Raw genomic sequence first — 10,000 nt, 5'->3', positions numbered from 1 at the left:
GAAAGCGAAAAAAAAGGACAACACTAATAAATCCCCCAAAAATTCGCTCTGAGTGAAAGAAAAACCACAGCAGAGGTCAAAAAAATAATTTAACATTAAAACTACGAGCAAGGACCAAAATTCACAATGTTCAAACGGAAAGGTGCTTCGATAGACACGCCGACCATCCCAGGCGTTTACAGACCCAACAATCCTGATTCTGTGGAGATGACAGGAGGGCGATCCAACCCAGCCTTCGTTCTGGAACCGGAAGCTGGTCACGTGGACAAGGGTCAACCAGGGTCAGAACAGGCCGACAACGACAGCAACAGCTCTGGAATCGCTTCCATTGAGGAAAACGGTGATGGAGGGGGTGGCGGGTCCTCATACCCTGGGAGTTCGGGGTAAGTCAAAAAACTTCTTCTTTGTTTAGTAGACATTTTGTGTGTGTGTGTGTGTGTGTGTGTGTGTGTGTGTGTGTGTGTGTGTTTGTGTGTGTGTGTGTGTAGTTTAAGAGTATCGCAAAGGTGTTTTCATTCCCATCCACTACGTTTATTTTATTTTATTTAGTTTTATTTATTTTATTGTATTTTATTGTATTTTATTTTATTTTGTTTTATTTTATTTTATTTTATCTGATTCTATTTTATTCGACGTGATTTGATTTATCTGCTGTTATTTTATCAGATTTTATATATTTTTATTTTTTTATTAAAAAAAAAAATAATAATAATTTGATATTTTTTTAATTTTTAATCTATTTTAACTTAATTTCAATTCAATTCACATATGTATCTATTCATCTATTAATTCATCCATTCATTCATTCATTTATTCATTCGTCTATTCACCTGTTCCTATCCTCCATAGAGTGGAGCCAGTTGTGGTGGAGAACCAAGCCGTGACGCCCAGCCCTGGAGGCGGGAACAAGGGAAAGGGTCAGCCTCAGCTGAAGAAGTCCATCAACCTGTTGACCTGCACCGCCATCATGGTGGCCGTCACTGGTCACTCCTCCATCTTCATCTCCCCGGCCTCCATCCTCCGGCTGACCGGCTCTATCGGGGCGTCCCTCGTCGTCTGGCTCATTGGTAGGTTGTTTGGTTGTTTGCGTTTGGTTAAGTTGGTTGGTTGTTTTGCGTTTGGTTGGTTGGTTGGTTGGTTGGTTGGTTGGTTGTTTGATTGGTTGGTTGGTTGATTGGTTGGTTGGTTGGTTGGATGGTTGGTTGGATGGTTGGTTGGTCGGTCATTTGGTTGTTTGATTGTTTGTTTGTTTCTGTCTTTCTTTCGTTCGTTCTTTCTTTGTGGTTTTGTTTCTTTGTGTCTGGATTTAATTTTTCCCTCAGTTTGTTTGCTTACTGTTAACGTTGTTTATTTAATCACACTTCAAAGATCAGAAAATGGGACAACATGAATGTTTTTTATCAGGAACACTAGTACTTTATATTTGAAATAATCCTAAGAATGAAAACAAACCAAAACAACAGAACATCCAACACAAGAATCGAACCGAACACAGTCACACACACCGGGATACTCCCCCTCCCCCCCTTCCACACACATTCACCCCCCCCCCCATCCCCACCACAAAACCCCACCCCACCCAGCCACACACACACACACACACACACACTTTACTGTAACGAATAGTTGGACACATCACAATACATTGACTTCTCTCCAGGCGGTCTCATCAATCTGGGACTGGCCCTGTGCTTCGCGGAGCTGGGTACCATGATGCCCCAGGCGGGCGGGCCCTACGCCTACGTGCTCAAGACCTTCGGGCCCCTGCCGGGCTTCCTGATCATGTGGGGCTACGTGGTGCTGATCGCGGGCCCCTTCTGGGCCTTCCTCGCCTACACCGCCGCCCTCTACATCGTCAAGCTCGTCTTCCCCGACTGCTCGTCTGACACCGTGGAGACCGCCACTAAGGTCCTGGCTGGCTGGATCATGAGTGAGTGGAGATCGTTATACTGTGGAACCCCCCTTTTAAGACTGAGAACATGTTATGTGTGAGGAAGTCAGGTCTTAAAGCTAAGCGAGTTTTTAAACTGGGATACATTTAGGTTATTAAAAAAATCTGATTATGATCAATGTTGTTTAACGCCCTCATGGGGCGTGTACTCGGGTGTTACCCCGACTTTAGATGATTGAGCGAAGAAGGGGGAAAAGATAAATAATAAAAGGAGCCGCCGCGAAGGAGGTTTGGCTGTCGTGCTCGAGCTCCCAGCCACCAAGGCACCAGAGCTGGAGGTTGGTGTCAAGTAGTACTGGAGACCAGGCTGGGTCATTGTGTGTCAACACAAAATCTAAAACGGGGTCTTAAAATGGAGGAAGTCTTAAATTGGGGGGGGTCTTAAAAAGGGTTCCACTTTAGCCAATTGGTGTGTGTGTGTGTGTGTGTAAAGAGGGGGGGGGAGAGGCATTGACTCGGTGTCCATTTTAGGGATGTGTCCAAACAGCATACGGGCTATTGCTGTGTAGAACCGTTGAAAGGAAATTCAAAAGCTGAAAGCCATTCTTTATTTCAAAAACATTTTTCTTTCCCTTATCAAATGCTGAATTAAATCTTCATCTTTGCGTTGTCGGTAGAATGAAGATAAAGTTCGTACACGCAATGATGGAAATTAATGTTGAAGAAATTAATAATGTCGAAAGATTCCAAATATTATGTTTAAGATCGTTCAATGTTTAAAAGCTATCTGACTAAAATAAGTCATAAACACTAACTACGTCTTTTGAAAGTGCTTGACCGGGAAAACAGAAGAAGTGCTTGAAATAAAGAATATAAAATGTTGACATGTACTTTTCTGTTCATCCTCAACAGTCACCATGGTGATTCTGAACTGTGTGTACATGAAGTACGTGACCAAGATTCAGACGTTCCTCTCTGGCACGAAGCTCATCGCTCTCCTCATCATCATCATCGGGGGCATCGTCAAGATGGCTGAAGGTATCAACTCTTGTGAATTTGTCTTAAAGGCCAGCATTGGCGCGCGGCAGATGTAGCTCTAGTTTCTAGTGCTGGCCACACTAATGTTAGCTCTGTGGCCTTCTACTATAACATGGCTTGGTCTACTAGAGACGGATGTTCGGCTTTTACTAAAAGCATCATTAAATGTGCATCAAGTTTCTGTGCGTAGTTTTGCCTTGTAACTGTGCGATTGATATTTAGGTACATCGACTCAATGATCGTTAAGGTTAACAGGCAAACCAATAATTATGGGACAAATAAAACAAAGAGGAAGATTTTTCTAGGTATGTTTTTATGACAGAAACTTGTCCTAGAATCTTAGTATGTTGATCGGATCAAAAACATACCAAGAAAAGTTTCTTTTATTTGTTTCATTTGTCTCATAATCATTTCGTTGTCTGTCCACTTTTCCGACCATTGGGTCGATGTACTTGTGAATGTCTTTTTATGTCTAAAATTAAACGTTCCAATGACCAACCGTTGTTGTTATTTTAGTCTGGATTGTGAAACTTTAGGACTCTATCTGTTTTGGGAGTAATGGTAACATTGCTTGTTGTTGCAGTGTAACTTATCTTGTGTGATCAAGTGTAATTGACCTAGTGGTAAGGCGTCCGCCCCGTGATCGGGAGGTCGTGGGTTCGAACCCCGGCCGGGTCATACCTATGACTTTAAAATTGGCAATCTAGTGGCTGCTCCGCCTGGCGTCTGGCATTATGGGGTTAGTGCTAGGACTGGTTGGTCCGGTGTCAGAATAATGTTACTGGGTGATACATGAAGCCTGTGCTGCGACTTCTGTCTTGTGTGTGGCGCACGTTATATGTCAAAGCAGCACCGCCCTGATATGGCCCTTCGTGGTCGGCTGGGCGGCAAACAAACAAACAAATCAAGTGTCATTTCGTTGTTTTCTCACGCTTGATGCCAATGACCAAGCTATGAAAGAAATAGATGACTTTGAGTAGCAACTTGTTAGGGATGGGTACCAGATTAAGTATATAATGCTTATGGGTTTTGTCATCCTTTTAAATGTGGCTGTTTTTAGAAACCACGCTTTTCGCAATGATATACTGAAGATTGTGTTTGCATCTTGGGGATTAAATATGTATTCCATTAGATCTTCCTTGTGTATTCTTCGTGTACAAAAATACTTTGATGGAAATTGTGTCCGCAGTTCGTTCAACAGTTACATTTTTTTTCTAAAAGGAAACACGGAAAACTTCGAAAACATATTTGAGGGCACAACAGAAGAACCGGGCCAGTTTGCTGTCGCCATTTTCTACTCTATTTTCTCATACGGGGGATGGTATGTATCTTTATCGAGCTTTTTTTTACATTCAAACAAAATGTTTCTTTCTGCAGTGATACAGTTGTAAAACAAGTTAATGGCAAGCCATGCTTCTGAAAGAAATATGCGTTTTAATAATGTAATAATTGTTTTGTTCAATATTATTATACTCATTGAACATGACAGGACAAGGGGATTGTGGTGACTCTCCACGTATTACCGTGGGTTTGGGGTTGTTGTTGTTGTTGTTGTTGTTGTTGTTGTTGTTGTTGTTGTTGGGTTGGGTTTTTTTTAGTTTACATTTTTGTGACATATACTATTTTTGATGGGCGGGGATGTAGCTCAGTCAGTAGCGCGCTGGATTTGTATCCAGTTGGCCGCTGTCAGCGTGAGTTCGTCCCCACGTTCGGCGAGAGATTTATTTCTCAGAGTCAACTTTGTGTGCAGACTCTCCTCGGTGTCCGAACACCCCCGTGTGTACACGCAAGCACAAGACCAAGTGCGCACAAAAAAAGATCCTGTAATCCATGTCAGAGTTCGGTGGGTTATAGAAACACGAAAATACCCAGCATGCTTCCTCCGAAAGCGGCGTATGGCTGCCTAAATGGCGGGGTAAAAACGGTCATACACGTAAAAGCCGTGGGAGTTTCAGCCCATGAACGAACAAACAAATAAAATATTTTTGATCTCTTAGTGTATAGCCTGGACTAGTTTGATCACTTAGTGTATAGCCTGGACTAGTTTGATCACTTAGTGTATAGCCTGGACTAGTTTGATGTCTTAGTGTATAGCCTGGACTAGTTTGCAAGTTGCGTGTCTTTAGCTGCTTGTCGGCTGAAAAAAATCTGTGTATACCTAAATATATTACTTTTCTATCTCCAGGCAAGTGATGACGTCATTGATGGAGGAAGTGAAGAACCCAGGAAGGTAAAAACATATTATTTTGTGTAACTTGACTTTTTCTGTCTTCGGGTATTTTCCATGTCCATTCTATTTGGAGACATGTAGGATGCGGTATCTATGGCACGGTAACCTAGATGTTTGTTAAAGTACCGAGGCAATTAAAAAGTGGCTCATATAGGATTGTATTATCTCGCCCAATACAATGTTTCCAAAGGTTTAGGTTTTCAAGTCCGGTGGTGGTGGTGTTGGTGGTGGTGACGACGATGACGACGACGCTGATGACGACGACGACGACGACGACGACGATGATGATGATGATGATGATGATGATGATGATGATGATGATGATGATGATGATGATGATGATGGATGATGGATGATGATGACGACCTGAAAACAGACACAATTTCCATGCCGACAAAAACACTGACCATCGCTTACGAGAGTCTGATATTTAAAGAACATTGTATCTGTTTGTGTTATCCAGAGACCTACCAATGTCGGTGTACCTGGCCTTCTCCATGGTGATCAGCAAGTACATCCTGACCAACGTGGCCTACTACAGCCTCATCACCCCACAAACACTGCTAGAGACTGACGCTGTCGCTCTGGTGAGTACCCATTTGGTCAATGTAGTCTAATAATACTACAGCCTCATCACCCCACAAACACTGCTAGAGACTGACGCTGTCGCTCTGGTGAGTACCCCTTTGGTCAATGTAGTCTAATAATACTACAGCCTCATCGCCCCACAAACACTGCTAGAGACTGACGCTGTCGCTAAGGTGAGTACCCCTTTGGTCAATGTAGTCTAATAATACTACAGCCTCATCACCCCACAAACACTGCTGGAGACGGACGCTGTCGCTCTGGTCAGTAACCCTGGTCAATGGAGGGGAAAGGCCCCAGCTAATATGGATCACTTTTTGTTCATGCTGATAGCTAGATTGTTTTCCATTTTGTGTTTGATAGTTGCTTTCTCTTCAGTTAACGGTTAAGCCCAATAACGGCGAATTAACTCTTATACACATTCAGCAATCATTGAATACAGAAACATTCACAACTGGTCCATATTAGGAACCTAGTCCAATTATACAGAAGCTTGCATTTATTAACCACACACACACACACACACACACACACACACACACACACACACACACAATAAGATATCTACATGCTTAGTGTCAAACCATTATCTATCCGAAGAGAGAATCGAAGTGAGGGGAGGGGGGGGGGGGGGCAGAGAGAGTCAGACAAACAGATAGATAGACGGGTGGACGGATGGAGGCAGAGACAGAAAAGACAAAGGTAAAGACTGAATGGCAATACAAAAAAAAAATTTAAAAAACATTGTCTATTGTGTCTCTTGTTTGTCCGCACTACAGACCTGTGAGTCAAACTTCTTGTGAATGATTGGTTTAGTCGCACTACAGGCCTGTGAGTCAAACTTCTTGTGAATGATTGGTTTAGTCGCACTAAAGGCCTATGAGTCAAACTTCTTGTGAATGATTGGTTTAGTCGCACTAAAGGCCTATGAGTCAAACTTCTTGTGAATGATTGGTTTAGTCGCACTACAGGCCTGTGAGTCAAACTTCTTGTGAATGATTGGTTTAGTCGCACTAAAGGCCTGTGAGTCAAACTTCTTGTGAATGATTGGTTTACTCGCACTACAGGCCTGTGAGTCAAACTTCTTGTGAATGATTGGTTTAGTCGCACTACAGGCCTGTGAGTCAAACTTCTTGTGAATGATTGGTTTAGTCGCACTACAGGCCTGTGAGTCAAACTTCTTGTGAATGATTGGTTTAGTCGCACTACAGGCCTGTGAGTCAAACTTCTTGTGAATGATTGGTTTAGTCGCACTAAAGGCCTGTGAGTCAAACTTCTTGTGAATGATTGGTTTAGTCGCACTACAGGCCTGTGAGTCAAACTTCTTGTGAATGATTGGTTTAGTCGCACTACAGGCCTGTGAGTCAAACTTCTTGTGAATGATTGGTTTAGTCGCACTAAAGGCCTGTGAGTCAAACTTCTTGTGAATGATTGGTTTAGTCGCACTAAAGGCCTGTGAGTCAAACTTCTTGTGAATGATTGGTTTAGTCGCACTAAAGGCCTATGAGTCAAACTTCTTGTGAATGATTGGTTTAGTCGCACTAAAGGCCTATGAGTCAAACTTCTTGTGAATGATTGGTTTAGTCGCACTAAAGGCCTATGAGTCAAACTTCTTGTGAATGATTGGTTTAGTCGCACTAAAGGCCTATGAGTCAAACTTCTTGTGAATGATTGGTTTAGTCGCACTAAAGGCCTATGAGTCAAACTTCTTGTGAATGATTGGTTTAGTCGCACTACAGGCCTGTGAGTCAAACTTCTTGTGAATGATTGGTTTAGTCGCACTACAGGCCTGTGAGTCAAACTTCTTGTGAATGATTGGTTTAGTCGCACTAAAGGCCTGTGAGTCAAACTTCTTGTGAATGATTGGTTTAGTCGCACTACAGGCCTGTGAGTCAAACTTCTTGTGAATGATTGGTTTAGTCGCACTACAGGCCTGTGAGTCAAACTTCTTGTGAATGATTGGTTTAGTCGCACTAAAGGCCTGTGAGTCAAACTTCTTGTGAATGATTGGTTTAGTCGCACTAAAGGCCTGTGAGTCAAACTTCTTGTGAATGATTGGTTTAGTCGCACTAAAGGCCTATGAGTCAAACTTCTTGTGAATGATTGGTTTAGTCGCACTAAAGGCCTATGAGTCAAACTTCTTGTGAATGATTGGTTTAGTCGCACTAAAGGCCTATGAGTCAAACTTCTTGTGAATGATTGGTTTAGTCGCACTAAAGGCCTATGAGTCAAACTTCTTGTGAATGATTGGTTTAGTCGCACTAAAGGCCTATGAGTCAAACTTCTTGTGAATGATTGGTTTAGTCGCACTAAAGGCCTATGAGTCAAACTTCTTGTGAATGATTGGTTTAGTCGCACTACAGGCCTGTGAGTCAAACTTCTTGTGAATGATTGGTTTAGTCGCACTACAGGCCTGTGAGTCAAACTTCTTGTGAATGATTGGTTTAGTCGCACTACAGGCCTGTGAGTCAAACTTCTTGTGAATGATTGGTTTAGTCGCACTACAGGCCTGTGAGTCAAACTTCTTGTGAATGATTGGTTTAGTCGCACTACAGGCCTGTGAGTCAAACTTCTTGTGAATGATTGGTTTAGTCGCACTACAGGCCTGTGAGTCAAACTTCTTGTGAATGATTGGTTTAGTCGCACTAAAGGCCTGTGAGTCAAACTTCTTGTGAATGATTGGTTTAGTCGCACTACAGGCCTGTGAGTCAAACTTCTTGTGAATGATTGGTTTAGTCGCACTACAGGCCTGTGAGTCAAACTTCTTGTGAATGATTGGTTTAGTCGCACTAAAGGCCTGTGAGTCAAACTTCTTGTGAATGATTGGTTTAGTCGCACTACAGGCCTGTGAGTCAAACTTCTTGTGAATGATTGGTTTAGTCGCACTAAAGGCCTATGAGTCAAACTTCTTGTGAATGATTGGTTTAGTCGCACTAAAGGCCTATGAGTCAAACTTCTTGTGAATGATTGGTTTAGTCGCACTAAAGGCCTATGAGTCAAACTTCTTGTGAATGATTGGTTTAGTCGCACTAAAGGCCTATGAGTCAAACTTCTTGTGAATGATTGGTTTAGTCGCACTAAAGGCCTATGAGTCAAACTTCTTGTGAATGATTGGTTTAGTCGCACTAAAGGCCTATGAGTCAAACTTCTTGTGAATGATTGGTTTAGTCGCACTACAGGCCTGTGAGTCAAACTTCTTGTGAATGATTGGTTTAGTCGCACTACAGGCCTGTGAGTCAAACTTCTTGTGAATGATTGGTTTAGTCGCACTAAAGGCCTGTGAGTCAAACTTCTTGTGAATGATTGGTTTAGTCGCACTAAAGGCCTGTGAGTCAAACTTCTTGTGAATGATTGGTTTAGTCGCACTAAAGGCCTATGAGTCAAACTTCTTGTGAATGATTGGTTTAGTCGCACTAAAGGCCTATGAGTCAAACTTCTTGTGAATGATTGGTTTAGTCGCACTAAAGGCCTATGAGTCAAACTTCTTGTGAATGATTGGTTTAGTCGCACTAAAGGCCTATGAGTCAAACTTCTTGTGAATGATTGGTTTAGTCGCACTAAAGGCCTATGAGTCAAACTTCTTGTGAATGATTGGTTTAGTCGCACTAAAGGCCTGTGAGTCAAACTTCTTGTGAATGATTGGTTTAGTCGCACTACAGGCCTGTGAGTCAAACTTCTTGTGAATGATTGGTTTAGTCGCACTACAGGCCTGTGAGTCAAACTTCTTGTGAATGATTGGTTTAGTCGCACTACAGGCCTGTGAGTCAAACTTCTTGTGAATGATTGGTTTAGTCGCACTACAGGCCTGTGAGTCAAACTTCTTGTGAATGATTGGTTTAGTCGCACTAAAGGCCTGTGAGTCAAACTTCTTGTGAATGATTGGTTTAGTCGCACTACAGGCCTGTGAGTCAAACTTCTTGTGAATGATTGGTTTAGTCGCACTACAGGCCTGTGAGTCAAACTTCTTGTGAATGATTGGTTTAGTCGCACTAAAGGCCTGTGAGTCAAACTTCTTGTGAATGATTGGTTTAGTCGCACTAAAGGCCTGTGAGTCAAACTTCTTGTGAATGATTGGTTTAGTCGCACTAAAGGCCTATGAGTCAAACTTCTTGTGAATGATTGGTTTAGTCGCACTAAAGGCCTATGAGTCAAACTTCTTGTGAATGATTGGTTTAGTCGCACTAAAGGCCTATGAGTCAAACTTCTTGTGAATGATTGGTTTAGTCGCACTAAAGGCCTATGAGTCAAACTTCTTG

At 42.4% G+C, this 10,000-nt stretch overlaps 1 protein-coding gene across 1 annotated transcript in view; it reads left to right on the top strand.

Annotated features, from left to right (window-relative positions):
• LOC138959671 (Y+L amino acid transporter 2-like) overlaps nt 1-10,000 on the top strand; it is a 23,239-nt gene that overhangs the window by 569 nt on the left and 12,670 nt on the right. The window contains exons 1-7 of the mRNA XM_070331251.1: nt 1-383; nt 850-1,067; nt 1,661-1,930; nt 2,804-2,929; nt 4,151-4,250; nt 5,115-5,159; nt 5,623-5,746. The exon at nt 1-383 is cut by the window's left edge and continues 569 nt beyond it. Of these exons, the coding sequence (XP_070187352.1) occupies nt 127-383; nt 850-1,067; nt 1,661-1,930; nt 2,804-2,929; nt 4,151-4,250; nt 5,115-5,159; nt 5,623-5,746 (1,140 nt within the window). The 5' untranslated portion in view covers nt 1-126. The remainder of the gene's footprint in view (nt 384-849; nt 1,068-1,660; nt 1,931-2,803; nt 2,930-4,150; nt 4,251-5,114; nt 5,160-5,622; nt 5,747-10,000) is intronic.

This window comes from Littorina saxatilis, linkage group LG1 (genome assembly GCF_037325665.1).
Source record: "Littorina saxatilis isolate snail1 linkage group LG1, US_GU_Lsax_2.0, whole genome shotgun sequence".
In the NCBI taxonomy this organism is placed as follows: domain Eukaryota; kingdom Metazoa; phylum Mollusca; class Gastropoda; order Littorinimorpha; family Littorinidae; genus Littorina; species Littorina saxatilis.
Note: the sequence above shows the minus strand (reverse complement) of the source record. Positions and strands in the feature narration are given on the sequence as shown.